This window comes from Cydia fagiglandana, chromosome 16 (assembly GCF_963556715.1).
Source record: "Cydia fagiglandana chromosome 16, ilCydFagi1.1, whole genome shotgun sequence".
In the NCBI taxonomy this organism is placed as follows: Eukaryota; Metazoa; Arthropoda; class Insecta; order Lepidoptera; family Tortricidae; genus Cydia; species Cydia fagiglandana.
In genome coordinates, this window is record NC_085947.1 from 3,789,236 (window position 1) to 3,814,117 (window position 24,882).

Sequence of the window (24,882 nt, forward strand, 5' to 3'; positions counted from 1 at the left end):
GTAATTTTTTTAATGTTTTTGTTTATATATGCGTATCTCACTAGAATAATATAATCAAGGTATGTTTATGTTTGATGGTTGAAATAGTAACTCTAAAAATTATATTTGTGTCTTATATTCCTGCCGAAGACTTTTATTTTTCCTTTTCCTTCTACACAAGTTAGGCCAAGTAATAAGAATTTAGGGCTCTCAATTTTATCTTGACTTCTACATCAGTAAAGCTACGAGGCCATGTTTGGTATCGTTTTCGTATAAATTCACAGTACCAAATTTAGTTATGGTATCACATTGACACCATTCCGAAGTAAAAACATATAAACTTATTAAAATACTTTCTTTTAAACTCCTCTTCACGCTTAAACTGCTGAACAGTTTTAATTTAAAGGTACACATATATTTTGAGTCCCGAGACAGGACATGATAAGTTATGTCAAAAATCATCCTTTAAAGGTGTGAAATGTGGTGCAGGGCGGAATTCAGAATTGAATTCTTGAAGTTAATACTTACTGTTTAAGTTTAGGTTTGAAGTCATGTTTTTTATCATTTTCAACTAAATCAAAGATGTAGAATTGTAGACCATCCCAAATTTCATATAAATCGGTTCAGCGGTTATTGATTGTCCGTACAAATTTTCACGCCACTTTTCACACCTTCAAAAGTTGATTTTGGTTATAAGATCTATCCTATGTCCTGTTCCGGGACGCAAACTATTTCTATACCAAATTTCAACGAAATCGGTTCAGCGGTTAAGCGTCAAGAGGAGTTTAAAAAATACCGGCCAAGTGCGAGCCGGACTCGCGTATTAAGGGTTCCGTACATTAAGTCCGCCTCGCGCTTGGCTGCACATTTCTAATAGGTTTTCCTGTCATCTTAATAATCGTGATAGGTAAAGGACTATTTTGTGTATTTTTTTCAAAATTTATGACCTAGTAGTTTAGGAGATAAAGGGGGGGGGGCAATGGTCATTTTTTGGGTATAAAATCAATTTGTTTACGTTATATGTCCGTCTTTGGGTCCCTAATTTACATATATGTACCAAATTTCAACTTAATTGGTCCAGTAGTTTCCGAGAAAATAGGCTGTGACAGACGGACAGACATACAGACGCACGAGTGATCCTATAAGGGTTCAATTTTTTCCTTTTGAGGTACGGAACCCTAAAAAAATTGTTTTTAAATTTTGTGGAACACGGCCTAGCACCTTCACTGATGTAGAGATCAAGATAAAATTGAGAGCCCTAAATAAAGTTTCAAGAGCGGATATCTCAAAAACTATTCAATATATGGAAAAAATTGACTAAATAAACTTGTAACAAATTAAATTAACTTTCATTTTCTATAAGTGGCCATGTCGCTACGATGCATAGTTTCCGAGATATAATCGAAAAACCGGAAAATGGGATCTTCAAAGCCCCCTCTCTCCCCCCCGCTCAAAGGCTACGGCCGAGGACTTTTGATATGTTCACCTCCTAACTTGTCCAAACCAAGTTAAGGAGCCAAAAATTGTGTTCCGAGCATTTCCTTCTACAACTTTATTGAGCATTCGTTGCCTGACCTAGTAGCGTATTGCATTTCTTTAAAAACTTTTCTGTAAAAGGTTGACGGGTGTTGGGTGTTTCTGTTTATATGGTTTTGGTCGATTTTTATCATTCGCATCGCCCATGATGACTTACTAGAATTACGAGCACACGAGACACTAATAGTAGTTTGACAAACCTTGGTTTTCAAGAGGTATTTTATATTGACATTTGCTGTCACAAATTCGCTGTCAGATTTAGTCGCAAACCGCACGCAAAGTGCACACAAATGTGTCGACACCTTGTTACGGAAAAGTGTAGACACGGCGACGACACTTTGTTTCGAAACAATTCTAGACACATTGTGTGGACTCTGTTACGACACATCTGACATTTAGTTACCACTTTGATGATTCTGCGACTGGAATGGTTATACAGGGTGTCACATATTTTTGCGGCCCTAGTTGTGTAAGATACTATTGCTGATGACTGTACTACCTATTACTTATTCTGGGCTATAACCGCGAAAATCGAAGTTCGTAAATGGCGGGGATTTTTCTCTGGCACTCTAATTACGCCTTCATTGGAGTAAAAGAGAAAGATCCCCGCAAATTGCGAATTTCGGTTTTCGCGGTAGCCGCTCTGTGCCGCAAGTTTATAAAGCCCGCTCCTCACTCGCGTTCGCGGCTTTGCGCCGCGATTCGCGCACGAGTGTGGAGCGGAGCTTAAAACTTATGGACGATTTACACAAACAATTTCATTGTTAAAGCAAGCTATTCGAAGCACGGTTATCGTGAGAAAGCTATACCTATACGCAGTATGGCCGTGTAGTTAGCAACTAAAACTGCAAGTCAGCCATCGCGCCAATGATTAATTTGCCCCAAATATCGTGGCTGGCCGGGTTCCCGTTCTACCATCGCCCACACCGTTAACTGACAGTTCGTAAACCTTATTACAAAAGGCATAAGGTCCACCGATGGACAGATAAGAGTGTTGCTAGGCAGTTTTCTGTGTGCTGTTTATACAGTTCGAATCGCTATCGCTCGAATATGCAAGAGTGATAGAGAAGCAGATAACGAAATTTAGATTTTTGTGTTTCGCGGCAGGCCCTATCGGTACGTGGTAGTGGCGCGCTGTAGGCAAAGTTTTGTATAATATTCCCTATTATTTTCTTTAAAAGAACTCTATCAAAACATACAAAACTAACTGCCGTAAGAGACGACACGTACTAGATCCATTCTAGATACGTAATAGTTTAGATATCAACTATTACTATTAGTTCTCTTTTGCAGCGCAATTCGGGCAACCAATGTTACTTTTACGTTAGATAGAGTAAGATAGGTATCTATTAGATGTGAATTGGATCTCTAAGTCATATCCTGTGGAAATCAAGAGTATCTCCAGAATCGCACAAATGTCAAATTCGACAGGTTAGATCTTAAACATATCGTTATCGTTATGTCTATTTCAAAATCCGAATCGGGCCCATATTCCCTTAACTCGTTCGGAATAGGTTTTCCACACTTGTATCACAAATAACACATATACAGCATAATCACTCTAAACATAGAGTCAGGGGTGCGAAGCTCCTGACTTCGGCCAAACTCGGCTCCGCTCGGCTCAGCATTGCTCCGAGCAATTATTAGGGTTGGCACCACTTGACTTCCTTTTGCGTGCACGACCACAGATAAGATAATCACTTGAATTTTGACAACCCTAATTAGCCGAAAGGGATAGTGCCATGTATTAGAAAGGGATAGCATGATTCGACCCTGAACCGCTGTCAAACTTCGGTTTTGTAGGAAGCTTCCTTTCTGTATCGAGATTATATGAAATTCAAAAGAATGAAACAAAAATTATGAGAGTGCAACGGAGTGATAATCAGGATTCTGACTGATGACTTCAAATTGGTAATACATGATACTTCATTGTGCCTCAGTTAATGCCAAATAAGTAGTCTACATTAACTCCGTTGTTAAAAGTAGTTTTATTTAATCATCGCAAATTTTAATTCACTTCGAAAAAATTTTTTATCTACTTATCTCCGTCATATGCTGCCGGGCGGTATGTCTGTCTTTTTTCCTCCGTATAATTCACTCAGGCACTCGGGCGCTGATGTGATTGTCAGAGTAATGTCATTTTGACAATATCATTTCGAGCTCAACGCGGAATATTGGTGTCTATTAGATTACTGAGAGTTTTTACCAACCGACGTTTCGTTATGAACATTACCCGGGTTTTTTGGGGGCAAAAACGTAGATAGAGTTAGACCAAGAAAAGTCTGCATAGATTTTGATAGCCCACGCAGTGCAAGTGTTATTTTAAACTACCATGAAATAACACTTGCACTGCGTGAGCTACCAAAATTGCTGCAGACTTTTCTTGGTCTAACTCTACCAGTACGCGGTTATGATGGTCGTTCTTGTCTATAGTTCGTTTTTTTAGTAAGTATTAGAAATAAGGTAAACAATCTTGATGTGTCTTTTAATTGAAAAACACATTTTAAAAATAAGATACGGCAAATATGTAACAATTATGAATCTAATGCGATCATTTATATTCTTCTGCTTTCATAAGTAATAGTTACAAATTTTTTTTAAGCGTTTTTGAATTAAAAGACATGTCAAAATCACTTACCTTCTTCCAAGTTCTTTTTATGCTAAAAAAAACGAATACGTGACAGCGTGATAAAACGGTATCCGTCACTTTCAATCGCGCTCTGACAAGTGACGGATGTTTTGTCACGTGGATAAAGCATCCATAATAGGCCTGCTGCTGTGCTAGTGAACAATTAAATATCGACTCAAATGTGATTTCTAAATCATAATAACAAATAAGACACATCCTTGAAATAACATTATTAATTAATACGGTTAATTATTTTATTTTATACTAGCGACCCGCCCCGGCATCCCACGAGCTACATAAAACCTTAACAAACTATATACCTAAACCTTCCTCAATAATCGCTCTATTGATAGGTGAAAACCGCATGAAAAACACTTGCCTCAAAATACAATTTCTTTCTTTACAAACTTTTCAACAATTCCGTGTTCATTAATAATTCCGTCATTCCCAGATTCCTATTATCTTTAAATCCGCGTAAACATTCATCAAAATTTGCTGACGCTGCGATCTCCGCCATCTTGAATGAGCATAGAGAAAATGGCGGGAGTTTAATTAAAAGCGTAACCTGTCAACGTTTTAATTTAGTAGCTTGTTTTGGGTCGTTGTTGTCATTACAAATATCTTAAGATCCTGTTCGTACACGGTCTTACTGTCTTCGTAGTTGTTTTAGGCGCTGGTCCCACCGCGAGCTAGTAAGCTATGAGCTATCGGCTATAAACATGAACAAAAGATAAGCACTCCCGTGTAAATAAAAGAGACACGGCGATATTTATAGTTACTCGCCCAGCGGTGAGCTGGCAAACAAAGCAAAAGCAATAATGAAAGGAGGAGGAAAGTGAAAAGTGCTAGTTATAAGGCAATCACTCACCAAGGTTTGAGCGGCGGTCTGGTGCTGGAAAAACAGGCCCAAGTCAGTATAGCCAGTAAAGAAGGGACTTAAAAGGTGTCGGACCGTTTGTGCGACAAACGCAGCGTTAAACGCGTTGCGTTTTCGCAATCACAAGCAAGCCAATTTAACTTCAATCAATCAATCAGTTATTCTTCAATTTAATTGGTGCATTTAGAGCAGCCATTCTCTTTTTGCCTTGTAGGCCGCAAGATGAATTTTCTTAAAGCCGTAACACACTACCGCACCGCACCAAATAAGTATTTCTCGCTCTCACTTATGGGTGCGGCGCACCGTGACCTTGGTGCGGTACGGTAGTTTGTTACGGCTATTAAAGGACGTTCGGATTGTAAGGTTATATATCAATACCAGGATCACCGGGCGGGCCACCTAAAAATCCCAGCGGGCCACAGGTGGAGCATGGCTGCCTTAGAGCGTTATAGAGATGACACTTGCGTTTGTCGCATGCGACTAAAGCTGCGTTAAACGCACAAACGGACCGACACCTTAACATTAGTCGAAGCACAGAGTGAGTACCTTTCATGATATGGAAACGCACAGAGAACTAGAGAAGCTTAGATCTACGGAACAACGCATTATACGGACATTTACGCGATTGTGTGAGCGAGACAGCGCTATGCAGGTATATAGCGATGTCCCGCACGCACACCGGAGCGGCGACCACCTTAGTGAAGACCACCCTATAGGTGAAGTGCTATCCACTGACACTAATGTAAAGCCCTATTTTCACATTGGGCTAGTCTAGACGGGAGAATTTTACGAACAATCTGATGAAATTATTAAATTTAGCCGCCGTAGCAAAAATTAAATAAAAGGACATTGACTCGCCGGTCCCACTATTAAATTGGGTACGTATGGACACTACATGAGATTGACAATCAAACTGCCAATTCAATTTATGATCATATTGGCAATTTAATTGTCCCGTCTGGACTGGCCTTAAGGGAGTTATGGGGTAAAGGGAGAAATAATTATTGCGATCTCGTTCCATCGCACATCTTTGGCCCTTAGATTAACTCAAAAGGACCCTTCCCTGTGGAAAGTCACAAATTAATGATTGTACCTACACATATTTTGAATGTTTAATGACATTTTGTAAAAACGTATATTAAGTAAGTTTTTTTGCAATTACATCACCAATCTTAAATGTTTAAATAAAACTAAGCAATTATTTGTGGAATACAGGTGATACAGTGATGGTCTTATTAACAATTATAGAACTCTGTCCTATTCTGTTTCGTTAAGCAATTTAAAATAAACAGAGGAACACTGCTCTAAAACCATTTTAGTTAAAAAGAAACATTTTGTTCTACACGAATTGCCGTTAAATTTATAAGGCAATTAGCAGCGAAACGCTTTATAATTTGGGGCAGTTTCGTTGCAACGTTTTTGTGAAAACTAAGGCTATTAGGGAGAAAATACGCCTACTTTGTTAACTAACATAACAAAATTATTAACGTTTTTGCTAAAACGTAAGGTTTAAGTGGAGTCCATACGGAATTACGGAATGAACGAATCGACCGATTGGACATTAAATTGGCGTCAATCACCAATGGGATTGGCCTGTGGAAGTTTTTAGCAAATGGCGCCATCATAGCTTGCCCTGTCAATCCCTAAGCCCCCTCCAGACTATGCGCGTGAATCGCGGGCGAAGCCGCGAACGCGAGTGTGGAGTCGATTTCGCAGGTCTGCGTTCTGGACTCCACACTCGCGTTCGCGGCTTCGCCCGCGATTCACGCGCATAGTCTGGAGGGGGCTCTAGAATTGTGTCAATTTTTTGTTTTTTTTTAATACCCTGGATGCCAGCCCTTTATGCCAAATCTCATAGAAAAAGGAGCAAGCTATGATGGCGCCATCTATGCAAACCTTTGACAGTTGTCAACCCCATTGCAGATTTATGGTGATATTTAAGCCCTCTTAATTAAAAAATGCCGCCAAACGAAGATACTGGCGTTACAAATTGCTATTCTTGCGTCCGACCCTCCATTTTATCGGTAATATCGGTCATCATAATCGGCGGTCGAAAGCCTGATTTAATCGGACAATTTCATCAGATTGGCGACAAATTGTCCCGTCTGGACTGGGCTTTACAGATGGTCAGGTGAGATTGTTGCTGTTGGAATATAATTTCAGTTCTAGGTAATGTTTGGGTTTCAGCCGGTTTCGGCATAAAACAATTATGTCGAAGGTTCGTTTTCGGCAACAAACTGCTGATCCTTTCGACAACGCTGAATTGAGGGTACAGTCGCCATTAGATATATCGGAGCAGCCAAGGTGTTCATAAATATCTGAACACGCCTCTATTGTCAAGGCATTAGAGTGCGCGTTAAGATATTGTGAACACCTTGGCTGCTGCGTGCGATATATCTGATGGCGACTGTACGTGGATTTGCCAACCCTTATTTTCAACTAGTGATCCGCCCCGGCGCCGCACGGGTTAACCAATTATACACATATAAGGTTTGTACCATCCTCAAGAATCATTCTATCGATAGGTGAAAACCGCATGAAAATCCGTTAAGTAGTTTTTGAGTTTTTAACGAACATACAAACACACAAACACAAACAGACAGACGCGGCCTTTCTTTTATCTTTTATAAGTGATGAAATGCAACATTGAAACAGGGTTAAGCTTATGTTATGAGACTTATGAGCGATTAACTCTCTTGCACTCGGTGCAATTGGAATAACATTTGGGGGCGGAAGCGGCGGGTTTGCATACAAATTGCATGTCCGGTGCAGGCCTTACGAGGACCACTGCACAATACACACTATATACCTACCTACCTACCTTATGGCGGCTGGCGCTTACGTCGCATAGCACCGCAATAATATTGGAGCGGCATTTAATAATAGCGTAAGCGCCAACCGCCATAAGGTACCTTTACCCGTGGGATGTCACATATGTAGGTATAATATACTTATATGTACAAGGTAAAATGTGGTTAGAATTAATCTTAGATGCATATATATAGAATAGATAGCATGCAGCTATCCTAGACCCAGAAGCCTATTTTGTTTTTGAATTTTGGACACATACTTTTATACTAAATGAAAGTTTAAAAATTAATTGAGGAAAACAAGGTGTACCGTAAAACAGAGTGAGTAGGTTTCGCGGGGAGAGGTGGGTTATGAATGGGCAGAGAAGGTTTGAGGAGGTGAGAAGGGATTTTAAGGCTACTGCTACAAAAATAATCTATTCCAATTTAAAATGGAGCGATACTTAAATACTAGTGTCCGACCGAAACATGTTTTTTTGCCGAAACCGAAACCGAAACCGAATGTTCGGCTTTGGCTCTAGTTTCGGCCGAAACCGAAACCGAAACCGAAACTTTTGTAGACTTGATAAAATCGTTGAAAAATGTCATAAAACTGCTTTTATACACATATTATGGGGCTGTCAACACCGAATGTCCTTGAAATTGATGTTACTTAAGCAGTTTTTTTAAGAAAATTACTAAGACCAAGATAATTCTGCAACGATTTTGACACACGCAGTGCAAGTGTTATTTTAAACGTCAAAACTTCTATGAAATTATGACGTATCAATAACATTTGCACTAGTTGCACTGCGTATCAAAATCATTGCAGAATTTTCTTGGTCTAACTCTATTCAGTCACCAGTCAAGCTAACATGTAGATACAGGGTCAACCAAAACACCAACCAAAAACGCGAGCGCAGCGAGCGCGAAATATTTTGTTAACAATATCGCAAGGCCAGGTACCGATCTTCACCTGGGCCTAAAAGTCCGCGAAGTGCCCCAGTGAGGCGAACTTTCATGCGAAGTCAAAGCCGTGCTTCAGGCTTCAGGATAAGTAGTTGAGCACAGACTCCAACCAATGTCCATTGTATTAAAAAGCGAGACCGCAGTTTCGTCGACGTTCGACGTTCGACGATGCAAAAGTTTTTCGGAACTTATTTACCTACGAAATATCATTTGATATTTACTATTTGCTTTTTGGTGAAGGAAAAACATCGTGAGGAAGCCGGACTAGTCCCGATAAGGCCTAGTTAACACTCTGGGTTTAAAGGTCAGTCTGATGGCAGTCGCTTTCGTAAAAACTAGTGCCTACACCAATTTTTGGGATTAGTTGTCTATTGGACCCCAGGCTCCCATTCCCATTGCCAGGGCACGGCAAAAATTCCGAGATTACGCGAGGAAGATGATGAGTTTTCTTATTATTCTCTTGCCCAGGGCCCAGTAACATGCGACAGTGCTATCTCATTCACTCCGATACAATTAGACAGTCTGCGCGTTATAAGTATTGACAGTCTCTTAAGACTGCGTCGGCCGTCCAGTGGCGCCCTCATTAGTGGAAATGTGTTTTATAATAAACCAATTAATTTCTGTACCTATACATGAATCAGTATATGTAGATATTAATATTGTTGTCCTACTTATTCCCCAACTTTTGGTCTTTGTCCGAAGTACCATTTCGTAACTTTCGGCCCGGCACAAAGGTTCGGCCGTTTTTTGGCCGAAACCGAAACTACAGCCGAAACATGATTTTTTGGCCGAAACTGGCCGAAACCGAAACCGAAACCGAACCTTCGGTCGGACACTATTAAATACTCATAATAAAAAAAAATCGATCCAACAATCTTCCAAAATCACCTTTGTATAGAAACCCGCCCTCTCACCCCAAATACGAGGCACTACGAGGTGAGGTGAGTTTTCCTCTTTATCGTCAAAGTTATGAAATGGAACTACCTAAAATAAAATAAAAACTAAAATACAAACGTCCGGAACACTTATTATATACACCATTCAGTTTTCATATGTAAAAATAAAATGTTATCAAGGTTTGAATTTCAGTTTCGACCCTACTCACCCCATTTTACGGTAACTAAAATAGTGGGGATCAATTTAAGGGCATATTCGTTATAGTGAGATTCAGAAGATTAGGAATAATTAGGAGAAAAAACATTTTAACGCATTTTTTTCTATGGGGCAGGCCGCGTAGCCAAGATGCCGATCGCTTACGCTCCGTAGCGATCGAAACGCAACTGTCACTGTCGCACTAATATGGAAGAGTGATAGAGAGACATAATGGTTTTCGTTGTCGAAGCGATAGCGATTGTAACCTTGGCTAGGCCGGCTGGTCGTCTTATTCGGCCAGCCTCTCCAAAGTCTCCAAAAGTTAAAAATAATCAGAACACGATACCGAACATTGCCCTTGAACGGATCCCCACTATTTTTTGTTACACCCTGTATACAAAAAAAAATGTGCATACCTATTTATTCCACAATCTATTTTGACCTTTTGTACAAAAATTTGGAAGTCATTGTGAATATGGGACTTAACCTTTTGCCTATGTACCATAGACTTACAATATATAGAGACGGGGTCTCAGCGAGCTGTCACTGTTGCCACTTTTGTTTAGTGTACGATTAACAATTTAACACCACCTTGCTGTAGCCATGTCGATAAAGTCATATCGATAAACTATCGACATTTCTTACAATTTTAATTTTACTTCAAAGGTTTGACGATATCTAAAATGAACAAAAACGCTTTTATTCTTTATTGTGGTTATCAGATCACAATTTTATCGTCACGCCCCAGCAGGGAACCAAGGGAAAGTTCAGATATTTAATTAAAATACATAAGATATGTGTTTCGCAATAATTGAAATATTTTATTATATTCTAATATATTTATTATTCATTAGCATTTCAATTATGTATATGTTTAACAAAGATATTGAAGCTTCAATTAATTGCTATTTCGTTCCACTGTGTAGCATTTATCGATATATAACATGATTAAAATCGACTTTTCACATCCCTAAAAGAGCACACATACACGTTTTTACGCACACATACACAGCCTGGATGCATCAAAAAAGGCAACACTTGATTTGAAGTTCACCTTGTCAACAGTATGGTTGTCCTATTTTGACAAATGGCATTTTAAAAGAGCGAGGAGAGAGAAATGATACTAGTTGCTGCGCCGTCAAAGAGAACAGAAAAGGTAGGGGCCATGTACCATCACGCTCCGCGATTGTTGCCCCATTTAGGGTCCTAGATAAATCGGTTGTTAATACTTAAGTACGCTATAGAATTTCCAATTTGCAAGAACCCTAAATGGCATAAAAAAATCCTTGTGGTGAAGGTGACTGTACATATAATATATGATTCAGTATCTGGATCCTTATCTATTATAAATAACCACTAATTTGTCTAAGACCGTTTAAAACTATCGTGAATTGTAAAACAGTTTAATTACCTATTTAAATTCTTCGTAACAGGTGCATATTTCTCATATCGTTACGTGCAAGAGCCGCTATTGCTTAGGACTTAGCTTATAAAGGGTGATTCATGAGACATGAGCAGGACTAACCCTGCACACTCAGTAAATGATAATTGATCGATCACCGTCGTATTTAGGTGAAACAACTACACTTTTTCTTATTTTATATTTTTTGGTGAGAGCAAATTGAATTCTCTACAATCATAGTCACCCTACAAGACCTAATTAATAAACATATAAACCTCTTTAACCGTAATGACAGCATTTTGATTACGAAGAAAATAAATTGTCAAATTTGAGTGAGATACGACTTTTCAAAAGTAACCAGTCCGTGATGGCATTTAATTTGACACAGAATATCGGTAGTTTAGTATTCTAATTTTAGGGTGACCATGCATTTCGTAAATAAATTAATATCTTTTTTTTTCAACGCGACTAGAAAATTCAAGTTAACCTCACTAATACTGATACGAGGCAGTTGTTTATAATTTACGAAATGCGCAGTGTTAATCCTGCTCATGTTTCCTGAATCACCCTGTATATAACTATTATAGGTACTGATAAGGTAGGAAATTGCAGACTACGCTTATTTTATATTATAATGAGTGTTATGAGCAATTTTCATTCTATTTATATTATCAATAGAAATGAATGATATTTCTATTGATTGACCTGATTTTAAATTAGAATACTTGCATTGCATATAGTGCGACATTAAATAGTAGAAATTAAATAAAATGGAACTAAAAATTTCCATATACATTGTTCCTAGGTACAAGGCTAAGGTTTTCCTTTTGCGGTAGGTTTCCTAAAAATGAAAATAAAACTTTGGAACTGAACAAGAATCCTTTAAACTGCACGAAACGCCAAAAACAAATTAGAAAAAGTAATTGTTTCGGAAGGGGCGGCCGTGCGGAACGGTCCCATGCTTTCCTTTTCGTTTATTTTCTTGCTGTTTGCTTTGGACAGAAAGTCTTAGTTTTTATTTTTTTGGCCATGGTGACGTAGAATTTGACCAAGCTAAAATGCTTCACAAACCTCACTTAATAGGGGGTGTTACTGCAATGTTCTGCCGCCAGAGTGCAGCACTAAGCTAGCTAGTAAACCATAGAATGACTTATACATACTGTGCCTTAAGGCCAAGCGCGCACCACGACTTTTTGTCGCGCGATAATTTAGTCGCAGAAACGTATGTGTTTATATGGCAGTGCGCGCATATGCGACAAAAAAATCGCAGCGATTTTCAAATTGTGATTTGTCACATTTTTCCGCGACTGCTCGCGACGCGATTGTCGCAAAGTGAATTGCAGCATACGGAGTTGTATGGCCCCGCGCGCACTGCGATAATAAAATCGCACCCCGGACCTCAGTCGGCATTTCGCTCTTCAAGCGTCAACATATCGGAACCTGCTTCTCCAATGGAGTTGCAAGATGAGACGCTAGATGTTGACCGTTTAATTATAGAAATAGAAGGAGATCACCTTTGTAGTATTAAATACTCAAAGTCATACAGCGATTGCATATTGTTTCACGACAAGCGATTGGTACGAAATTCATGTCGAGAATGAACAAATCGTCGACTTTTTCCTCGCAGTGCGCGCAGTGAATTTTCTGCGATATATTACAGCGCGATTCTAAAATCGTGTCGCAAAAATTAATATCGTGGTGCGCGCTTGGCCTAAACCGTTTTTTGACAAGTTTTCACAGACAATAAAATATGACATTGATGCATCAAGGCGGTCAATAAGGCCTACAGGGAATCGCGAAAACAAAATTTAGTTATGTGCCTCTTTATCGCTTGAATAAGTATGCAAGAGAGGTTAGATAACGAAATTTTTCTTGTTTCGCGGTAGACCCCCAGATTGTGATGGATAGTGCTAGTGGCGCCCCCTGACGCAGAGTTTTGCGTAATATTCCCTATTAAGAAACTGATGACGTCGCCTTATGTATGTTAGACACCGTAAATATATCTCACTGCTACATATTAATTGATGTCATCAGTAACACAGATCGACCGAATCAATCAGAGTAGAAATTGGCGTGAATCTCCAACTTAATCATCAATTTTAGTTTTATGGTGGTATTTGACCGCTCAAACTTAAAATAATGCCCCCAAACGCGAATACTAGTCACGAATTGGTATTCTTGCGTCCGCACCTCCATTTGATCGAAATCAGCGAGCGAAATTGGCGTTTGCGTCCGCACGGCCTGATTTGATCGAACAGTTTAATCAGATTGGCGAGAAATTGTCCCGTCTGGACTCCACTTTAGCTAAACGGAATCTAGTAGTCTGTACAAGAATGGGGCTCCACCACAATGATACTCCGTATTCTGTAGCCTACCTTTTGTATACGGTAGAGGTATACGGTAGGTACATTACCGCTTCCCGCGGTACCTTTTGTTCCGAAACCCGCCCTGCCCCATTCAGCTGCGGTAGGGTGACCACGGCGTACTAATGAGCGAAGACTGAGCTTCCTTAGTATCTCAAAATCATATTATTATGATTTTGAGATACTAAACGTTATATAAAATACCTAATGTAATGAGCCTTTATTAAGAATATTAGAAACGGGTCACTCACGTTATTTAAGAAACTTAATTAATCGCGTAAAATACTACTACCTACTGTACTTTTGGCTTTTATCTGTAAATGTAATTTCTGTTGTATTGTATCTGTTGGTAAACCTTAAATAAATTAAATTAAATATAATTTTGAATGTGAAAGTGTTTGTCTGTTACCTCTTCACGCTTAAACCGCTGAACCGATTTGGACAAAGTTCGTATGTAGAGTTGGACCAAAAAAGTCGGCGGTTTTGATAGCCCACGCAGTGCAAGTGTCATTTCTACGTCATAATAAATAAAATAAACAAATAATTTCATAAAAGTTTGACGTTTAAAATAACACTTGCACTGCGTGGGCTATCAAATCCGCTGCATACTATTCTTGGTCTGAATTTAGTTTGGGCCCCGAGAAAGAACACAGGATACTTTTTATCAATCATCATCATCATCATTCCACGCAAACAAAGTCGCGGGCAGAAGTTAGTTATTTACAAATTAACTATAGTTAAAAACTTACAAGTACCCGCTTTAAAACTTTAAAAGAAAACTAACTGCGAACCAAGTTTACTTCGATTTGTCCCATAAATTCCGTAAGCCTTGTCACTGCGGGCAAAAATGCACCTGGCTCGCTGCCAAAGTGCCGCGTTGTTTCAGTCTCAATAACAATGCTTTCCGATCGAGAATGACGTAAGCGCCGTCGTTTTACTACTGAGTTACGTCCGGCATAGTGGGACAGTCCGCAAGACTTATGCGTCGTGGTCACCCTACTAATTGGTGTTGTAATTATGACATAATTTGGAAGTTGTTTAAATTATGAATTACATAATACATAATTTAATCAATAATTCATAATGCATGCACATATTTTCCGTATTATTATAAACTAATATAAATATCACATACTTACCTAATAATTTATAAGTAATAAAGAAAATTTACCAAGTGGCGGGGAACGAAAAACCCGGACCCTGTCGGTATTCTACAGGTTGCACTTCGGGGAGTGTGCCCAAGAGCTACACGAGCTTATTCCACCGTCCCCATTCTACCATCGGACTTTTAGACGCACGGCCGGTTTCCATCCTTACTTGGTAGATATTCCACCAATTCGCACGAAGCGCTTTGCTTCTACTTTCCTTATGCGCACTGCCAAGGAATGGAATTCCTTGCCGGCGTCTATATTTCCGTGTTCTTATAACCCGGCAACCTTCAAATCAAGAGTGAACAGGCACCTTCTGGGCGAGCTCGCTCCATCGTAGGCCACGTCTACGCCTCGGCTAGTCTGTGGCCATGAGTAAGCCCATTCATAATAAAAAAAAAAAAAAAAACAAGTGCGAGACGGATTCACCCACCGAGGGTTCCGTGCCAATTTAACTTATTTTACGTAAAAAATATATTTCAAATTTAAAAATTGTGGACGTGCCGTAAAAGTATAAAACTTTGCCCTTTAACATAACTTTGCCCACTGCGTCACAGTTCAGTAAAAGCGAAATAACTTAAAAGTACTTACAGATACACTTTCATCACTTTCTTCAGAAAGTGTAGGTATCTGTAACTACTATAAAGGATGACTCGCGTTAGACAGGGCCGTGTCCGGGCCGGAGCTTCCGGCGCTTACTTTTCTATGACATGACAGGCGATCACGTGATGCTTTTCATAGAAAACGATGCGCCGGAAGCTCCGGCCCGGACACGGCCCGGTCTAACGTGAGTCATCCTTAAGTTCGCCTTTGTACTAATGACTAATGTTATTTTTCCTGTTTTGATTAGATTTTTGTACAATAAAGTGTTTTACTACTACTACTTACTACTACTACCTTTAAGTTATTCATATCTATGCGTATTATTGAGCCATAAGTTTGATATTTCAAAATAGCCCCAGAAAATCTAAATAGCAAGACAATCGTGCGGACAACGACGCGCAGGGCGCAAGAACAGTGGCAATTAGCGGCGGTGTAAATCAGCCCTTATCGGCTAGTGATCCCTATCTCAACCACAGAATAAATAAAAGTACTAGGTACAGAAGACTCAGTATCTACGAAAACGCGTCTGTCACGATCACAGATATGGCCGCTAGGTGGCGACAGCGCGACGCGCGGCTTATGGTTAGCCACCAAAATTGGTGTGGGACGGATGTACATTTAGCTACCTGTAGCAAAGCGACGAAATCGCGGAGTGAGCCACGCCTGTCCCTATCTCAACCTCGGAGTAAATATCTATGGAGTAGAGACGCGCACTAATTTCTATCTAAAAAATTCTGTCCAAGGCCCCTACCTTTATTGTTCTATTTGACGGCGCAGCAACTAGTATCATTTCTCTCTCCTCGCTCTTTTAAAATGCCATTTGTCAAAAAAGGACAACTATACTGTTGACAAGATGGACTTCAAATCCAAGTGGCCCCTTTTTAGGCGACCCAGGTTGTGCATGTTTGCGTAAAAACGTATATGTGTGCTCTTTTAGGGATGTGAAAAGTCGATTTTAATCATGTTATATATCGATAAACGCTACACAGCGGAACGAAATAGCGATTAATTGAAGCTTCAATATCTTCGTTAAACATAAACATAATTGAAATGCTAATGGATAATGAATATATTATAATGTAATAAAATAATTCAATTATTGCGGACCACCTATTTTAATAGGTATTTATGTATTTTAATTAAATATTTAAACTTTCCCTTGGTTCTCTCCTGGGGCGTGACTACAAAATTGTGATCTGATAACCACAATAAAGAAAAAAAGCGTTTTTGTTCATTTTAGGTATAGTTAAACCTTTGAAGTAAAATTAAAATTGCAAGAAATGTCGGTAGTTTATCGATATGACTTTATCGACATGGCTACAGCAAAGTGGGTCGCTTTGTTAATCGTACACTAAACAAAAAGTGGTCCCACTGACAGCTCGCTTGGAAGGCATCTGTATATATTCTTATATCTATGATTCTGTCGTTTTTGGCGCGGGGGACGAGGTAACGCACACAAATAATGTTAACACTAATGCATTTTTAGCATACATCGCTACACACGCACACGACAAAATTATCAAACACTAGCAAAAACTATATTCACACAAGTACAAGAACAAACACAGACAACCCTGTCCGTGAACGAGATGACGTCAGTTCTAAGTAAACCTAGATAGTGCGAGGGACGCGTCGATAATATTGTCGATAAAATTGACAATGAATTTAAATTTCTGCTTTTATCAATTATAATAATAATACAATATCAAGTCTTTGTACCAGCATTTTACTAACTTTCAATTTTTGTATTGTTTAGATGTTATTTCTAATAGTTTGTCAATTTGTTTAGGGCGAATCTTGCAAGCTGATATAGAATGATTTTTTATTATCAGTTCATTAGTTAATATTTTACATGTTGGTTTACTTCTGAAAGCAATGCAATATACTATCGAGCATGCAGATCTGATGACAGAGATGGAACGCGGCCATAGGATGTCATTTAAGGGATATTGAGTAGGGGATAATTAGTATATATATCGGCGGTTGATCGTAAAATCGGGCATATCGAGATATTCCTAGGCATATCATGAAACGCCGCCATTTAATAATCTGCCTTTTGCATTTTTTGCCACTACTAGTGCTGCATTCTATGTGGCATTTGGAGCAGAATGCGTAGGTACTAGGTAGGCACTAAAATCATACACTACCCAAACACGTACTATAAGTAGGCTGTCAAGCCATTTCAATGGTTATAATTTGCTAAAATTTAGAACATCCTACTTATTCGATATGCCTAAATGTTGAGGTTTGAACGGTATGGCTGGTGGTCACTAGTCAGATCATGACATGCCGGCTTTTCATGATCTGCTTAGGAATATCACACCTAGAAGTTAGCACGATATGGCTGGTGGTCACTAGGCAGATCATCGTAGCTTGATTTCATTAGTATAATAAGAATTAAATAAATATTGTTTTTTTTTACATTGTGAATTAAATATGCTAGTGTCCAGTAGAATTGACACATGAGACAATGATGTTCTCGCTTGATTATATTGTTTAATTTAATTTTAGTTTTGGACACTTGGAGACCTTATACATCTCTAAGTACATATTTATTTATTTGATTTTTATTTTTGATTGTACATACTTACCTATATTTTTAATGTTTCTGACACTTAGAGACCTTTACATCTCTAAGTCAACTTAGGCTAGTAATTATGTGAAGCTATATTACTGTCTTTTTATGTAACATATGAGCACAAAATGCCGTGTCTTACAGCTACATGTTATTACTATTTTAATATTAATATAGGCCGGTAGCTTGAACATGTCATGCTCGCTTAAAAGTCTTTGCTTACGGTGGCGTTGTTGATCGGGTCGCCACTTTCCCGAATGAAGGTTGAGGGAGGCGATGGCTGAGATACGCGTCATACTCGTGAACGGGTGCTGTTTGTGGAGACTGGTCTGTTAAGCTAACACGAGCTATTAGCTATATATACTATACTTAGTAACTTTTATTAATTAATTACAGTGAGACGCCTCATTCTGTTCTCGTATGTTTCTTTTCTTTTAATGAATGTATTAATTATACAGGATATTGACTCTTGGAGACCTTATACATCTCTAAGGATAACTTGATAAACTATATAATCTTATAGTTCTGACACCTAGAGACATTTACACCTCTAAATATTATAGATTTTTTTTGTGTGTGTTTTTTTATCTGTATTTTGTATGTAATTCGACATTAAGAGACCATATACATCTCTTAGTAATTGTAATACGTTAGATTGAATTGTTAGTTTTATTTTATAAAATTGTTGATGTTATTATTTTTGCTTTTATGTAAATTCAATGTTGACGTGTAAAAGTGCCCTTGTGGCCTATTTGCTGAATAAATGTTGATGTTTGATGATGTTTGATGTTTGATCATCTGCCTTGGAATATCACACCTCGAGGTTTGTACGATATGGCTGGTGTTCGCTAGGCATCATGACCATCTGTATATTATTCATTATGTTTATATCGATTTTACCGATATTGGTTTTTATGGTGTCCCATCACTAATATTGGTACGGTGATACCAGAGTAATAAATTAAAAGTGCCTATTTATGGAAAGTGACAGCCGTAAATACCTTAAATTAAATTAAATTAATAAATAAATGAATTAAATTTGACATGTTAAATAAAAATATACAGCTGGTCAAGCAAATCTTGTCAGTAAAAAAGGCGCGCAATTCTAATTTTCTATGGGACGATATTGGACGATATCCCTTCCCGCCTACATTTTTCAAATTTGCCGCCTTTTTCTACTGACAAGATCTGCTTGACCAGCTATATATATGTAGAAACTAAAGGAAAAATTAATTTTCAAAAAATAGTCTATCGGTAATTTTACGTTATTTAGGGGTTGTGCACAAATCACGCGAGATGTTTTCGACTACTTTTTGATCCCCCGTCCCCCTTTTCTTTATTCTTATAGATCTATTAATTTGATTAAATAGATTAGGTTGATATGAAACTACGGTGTTATATAAAAATAATGTGTTACATAAATTATATGTGACGTCCCAAGGGCAGGGCTTGGAACCGGTATTTTTAAAAAACCCCCAATTAGACCAATATTTTGAATTATTTTATGCTCTTTACGTAAAGCGCCCTCCAGACTATGCGCGTGAATCGCGGGCGAAGCCGCGAACGCGAGTGTGGAGTCTAGTTCGCTGATATGAGAAATCGACTCCAGACTCACGTTCGCGGCTTCGCGCCGCGATTCGCGCACGAGTGTGGAGCGGGCTTAAGACTGGATCATGTATTTAGGTAACGAATTTGTGTTATCAGATTGTCCAATTAAAAAAGAAATAATAAACCAAAGAACGAAAAAGAACGTAATAATACCGGTTTTTTTGTATGGAGCTAAAACCGGTTTCCGAGCCCTGCCCAGGGGTAAAGGTACCTTATGGGGGTTGGCGCTTACGCTATTATTAACGCCGCTCTAATATTATTGCGGCGCCATGCGACGTAAGCGCCGGCCGCCATAAGGTACTTACCTTTTTCCGTGGAACGTCACATATAACAAAAAGCATAGCAAATAGGGCATATTACTGCAATGTTCTGCCGCCAGAGTGTAGCACTAAGCTAGCTAGTAAATTTTCTCTTTTCTCTTTATCGCTCAAATATGCAATAGTGATAGAGAGGTTAGATAACGAAATTTAAATTTTCTTGTTCCGCGGCGGACCCCCAGATTGTGATGGATTGTGGTAGTCACGCCCCCTATACGCAGAGTTTCGCATAATATTTCCTATTAGAAATTCTACTCGTACCTAATTAATATTTAGAAGGTCTTCTTTAGAATTACCCTAAATTAGATCTAATATCATATCACTGGTATCACTGTCAGATTGACAATGTTTTTTAGTTATTTGCAAAGTTAATGCACTATTTGATAATATTTAGATGTAATAGTACTTAAATATGATAAGAGACGTGTTCTTTTTGTAAACTAGACGTTTCCGATCTCATTTTGCACGAGAAAACGCTGCAATTCGGCATTTTCGGCTCTTATCATTCCGCTTAGACTGACGTTTGCTGAATGGCGTATGACGTGTGGCAACTAGTTTTATATAACCTCCTTGACCGGCGGCCGCGATCTTTTTGCAGAGGGGAACGCCTGTTAATGGCCGCTCCATAGATATTTACTCCGAGATCTCAACTGTAAAGATTTACACGTTTACAGACAGCGACACTCTGTCCATCGGTGGACCTTATGCCTTTTGTAATAAGGTTTACGAACTGTCAGTGAACAGTGTGGGCGGAAACTAGTTTTCCCGAAACCGGATTTTATGCCGAAACCGAAAGTTTCGGTTTTGCTCTAGAAGGGATTTCTCTGGAAGGGATCGCTCTTTGACGATAAAACCACTTGTTGTCTGTCTCTATCTTTAATCAACTGTTTTACTTTAAGCCCTATCTTTTACTGAGGTTAGTTATTCTGTGACTTGAGCAGAAGTTCCTAAGCGAGCGAGGTGTTCAAAATGATCTTGACGCGACTTTATTGTTAAGAGAATAAGAGCGTGTCAAGGTAATTATGTACATCTCGCCCGCTTAGCAACTTCTGCTGCTGACTGTATCTATGTGTTTGATATGTACCTATAATAAATTAACACATTCAACACCAAGAACCCGACTGTCGGGTACACTGTTCGTAGCGACTACGCGCTACATACGGCGAAACCGTCGCTTCCGTCGAAACCGCGCTACATAAGGTCGTGTCATAACAATAAAAAATAAGCAAATTTTATTGTAGTACAGCGGCCAGGGGGCCTCCAACACTAATCGATGTGACTGGACAGTATACTACTGACAAGTGGTATGGTTGTGTTCGGTAGAGTGTACTGAGTACGAAATAAGGACTTGTCACTTTCTAAGACTGTGGGGGGGTTAACTGTGACGTCACAAAGATGGCGGTCCCGGGTTTCAAATTTTAGATAATTACTCAGCAAGTTATTATCAGATTTTCAAAAATGAGGTGTCCTGTGAAAGCTGATGAAATGTAGAATAAAATATGCCATGTAACTAAAAGTGTAATTCAATTAATTATTTTTTTATTTACAAAAATCTGAAAACATAACATTGGTCTTTTTTTTGTAGCCCAAAAAACACAATGACAACGGCCACTTAGATAAAAATATGTTATGTAAATAATTTAGGTAGATTATTAAGCTACACGTTACTTCTTGAATTATGTGAATCCGATAATAAATAAGTAAACTACGATGATTATACCGCGGGCGCGCCGCAGCTAACCGCGCGCGCTGGGTTACTTGGAGGTGCGGGCGCGACTGAGAATGCTGTACTGTATATCAAAAACAAATTAACATTTTTAAACAAATGCTATATCAAATGAAATATATTTAAATAACCAATAAAACGTGGTGATAAACTGGTGCTTGTCATCTAATAATAAGTATATAGAAATAAGCAAACAATAAAAAACCCAAAAAGTAGTCACTTCAGTGTCGATTGGACTCATTGTATTATATGATTTATATGCCAAGCATGAAAAGGTAATCTAATAAATGTGACTAAAAACAATTTACGGCGTTTTGACGTAAACATTTACTCGATTTATCATCACAAGATATATTGGAGTACATTATTGTCAAGGCTCGAAGTCGAAAGTAGCCTTCCAGCTGAGATTAGAGATTAAACAATTAGTCCAAAAAGAGGGTTCGTTCCCACAAGGGTGGTGTCTGTCCCCCCTGATGTGGTGCCTACTACTAGACTCAATGGTGAAAGAGTTCAACAGGGGGGTATGTACATGCAGGCTTACTCTGACGACGGAGTGTTACTAGTGAGAGGGACGGTTTTTAAGGTCGTAAGAGATATAATGATACGTGTATAGAGAGAGGACTGGATCTCAATCCGTCGAAAACAAAGCTAGTGTTATTCACTAATAGAAGAATAAAAGAGATGAAACCCATAAAGATGCAAGGTATAGAACTAGAAATGGTGAATGAGCTGAAATATCTGGAAGTTACCCTAGACAGTACGCTCAGATCAGATACAAACTCACATCAAGGAGCAGACGGCAAAAGCCATAAGAACACTATGTCAATGCAAAAGGGCACTATGTCAATGCTCGGCGGAATCTGACCTGAGGGACGCGACAGTCAGGGCTATCAGCACCGCTGCTTTTTGGGCATCCACTGTTTAGAGTTTTAGAGGAACCTCGACACGAGAGAAGTAGAAATCCGCTGGATCTACATGGCAGTGATATGTACTACCCAGGGTGCTATATGGGGATATGAGAACGACCCCGACATGCAATTGGAGGTAATGCTAGGTTTGAAGCTTGGAACGGGGTGGAGAAGAGCTACTGAACAGTGCTATAGAATGAAAGCATGTAAGGAATGGAGAAGCTACGTGGACAAGAGGCACCCGCTGATACAAAGAGAGGCACCATCAAAATTTGAGATGTTGATGGCCAATACCGACCTAATATAAAGGCAGGAGATAATTGATAAGAAATACAGGGTACAATATAGGAGAGAGAGACAATTGGATGGTGGAAGTCAGACACCCGACGACCATCTGCTTTACGAATGGCTCGAGAAGAAGCTCAACGAAACTAGCATAGTGATCCCTAAACTGGGAGAGCAAGTATCAATATCACTGTGCAGATATGCGTATTCCAAGCAGAGGTATGTGCAATAGCCCGCTGTGCACGTATACTTAAAGAGAGTGTGCAGCAAGAAGGCGCTATTGTAATATATACAGATAGCCAGTAGGCAGCACTAAGGTCACTAAAGAAAATATCGAACACCTCCTCTCTCGTAAGAGAATGTCGAGAGGAGCTTAACTCGATAGGCAAATAAAGAAGTGTCGCGGTGGCATGGGTACCTAGGACACTAGGGAGTGACGGGAAATGAGACGGCGCACGAACTGGCGAGGATTTTTTTTAAATTCATTTATCATGAAGTACACAACATTTTTGTCACGAATTATATTCCTCGCCAAACTGCGGTTGCAGTTTGTTGGCGAGGATGGAGGCGGAGACGGAATATAATGGGTCCGGAACCGGCTCTGCCTATGTCAGCGAATGTTACGAAAGGAGTCATAGAAAAGGTAAATGGATGGAGATGGAAGCACAGTCGAAGATGATGACTAAAGGTATAGATTGTGAGGGGGCAGGTAGAGGAGCCTCACGGGGATGATGGGAATGAAAAGGCAGGATCCAGAGCGATGAGGGGTATTTATTATTTAAATAAAAAGGCACCTGTAACAATACAGGTTACGTGTTAACAGATAGGTATGTATAAAAATACTTTCGTAATTCAGAAGGTTAGAAATCAAATAACTTACAATATGTGCCTTGGTGATGATGTAGATATATATCTGGAAGGTGTGCAGGGCCACAAAACGAGCACTATACTGAACTGCACGCACTTATGAATTATTACGTTTACTAATAAAAATCACACTTAAACGGTCGTGTTTAGAAACTTGGGGAGTACAGTCCGTTAGATAAAATGATGTTTATCGATCAAAGTATGTGATCGAACTGAAAATAAAAATCATTGAATGGAATTTGGAATAGGATTTGAATTTCAAAAAGGAATTTAGAATTTGTATGGTGCCAGAAATAGTATGAAGGTCGATAGTGTAACGCTTCGTTACACGCACCGTTACACAACTGAGGAGAACCAGGTATCTTTTGAAACTAGGTAAGAGCAGTCTGAGACTACTGACGGGTATCATTACTGGTCATAACACCCTCAACAGACGTCTTAAGATAATGGAAATTAGTAGAGAAACCTCCTGTCCACACTGTGGTAAGGAGGAGACTAGCTTACACTTACTACCTTACTAGCAGAATGTACTATGTATGTGGCATCGCGATATAATGCATTCGGGAGAGACACACTGAAAGAAAACGAACTAAAGGACGTCGACCTAACCACGTTTTATTGGTTATTTAAATATATTTCATTGTATATAGCATTTGTTTAAAAATGTTAATTTGTTTTTGATATACAGTACAGCATTCTCAGTCGCGCCCGCACCTCCAAGTAACCGAGCGCGCGCGGTTCGCTGCGCCGCGCCCGCGGTATAATCATCCCCAACTAACATTAGGCGCTAAATTTAAGGGTTACAAGAGATTTATATAAGCGCCTATTTACTCTTTAGGTGTTGTTAGTACTCTAAAAATAGGAGTTATAGCCGGCTATAACCCTGTTTTAACCCCGGATTGGGCACAAATTTTATCACCGTAAGATTTATAACAGTGCTACAGTAGGGTTAGCGGATAAAAAAAGAGACATAAGAGCGGTATAGTGGAGCTACAATAGTGTTAATTAATTCTTTAGGAGCTATATGGGTTGCATATAGGTGACTACAAACTGTTGTAGTAGAAGAGCGCTAAAGTAGTGCTGTAATAGCGTTGATTAACAACCTAGGATTTAAAAGGGTGCCAAATAAGCGACTACTAACTGTTTGAGTAGTAGTGTAGAGCTATATAGTTGATACTTTCAGCTTTAGATGGTATATTAGCATTTAAA

General features: G+C 39.1%; 1 protein-coding gene across 1 annotated transcript in view; it reads right to left on the bottom strand.

Annotated features, from left to right (window-relative positions):
- LOC134671786 (sodium/potassium/calcium exchanger Nckx30C) overlaps positions 1-24,882 on the bottom strand; it is a 137,062-nt gene that overhangs the window by 105,765 nt on the left and 6,415 nt on the right. Inside the window, exon 2 of the mRNA XM_063529616.1 lies at positions 5,013-5,036. Within this exon, the coding sequence (XP_063385686.1) occupies positions 5,013-5,036 (24 nt within the window). The remainder of the gene's footprint in view (positions 1-5,012; positions 5,037-24,882) is intronic.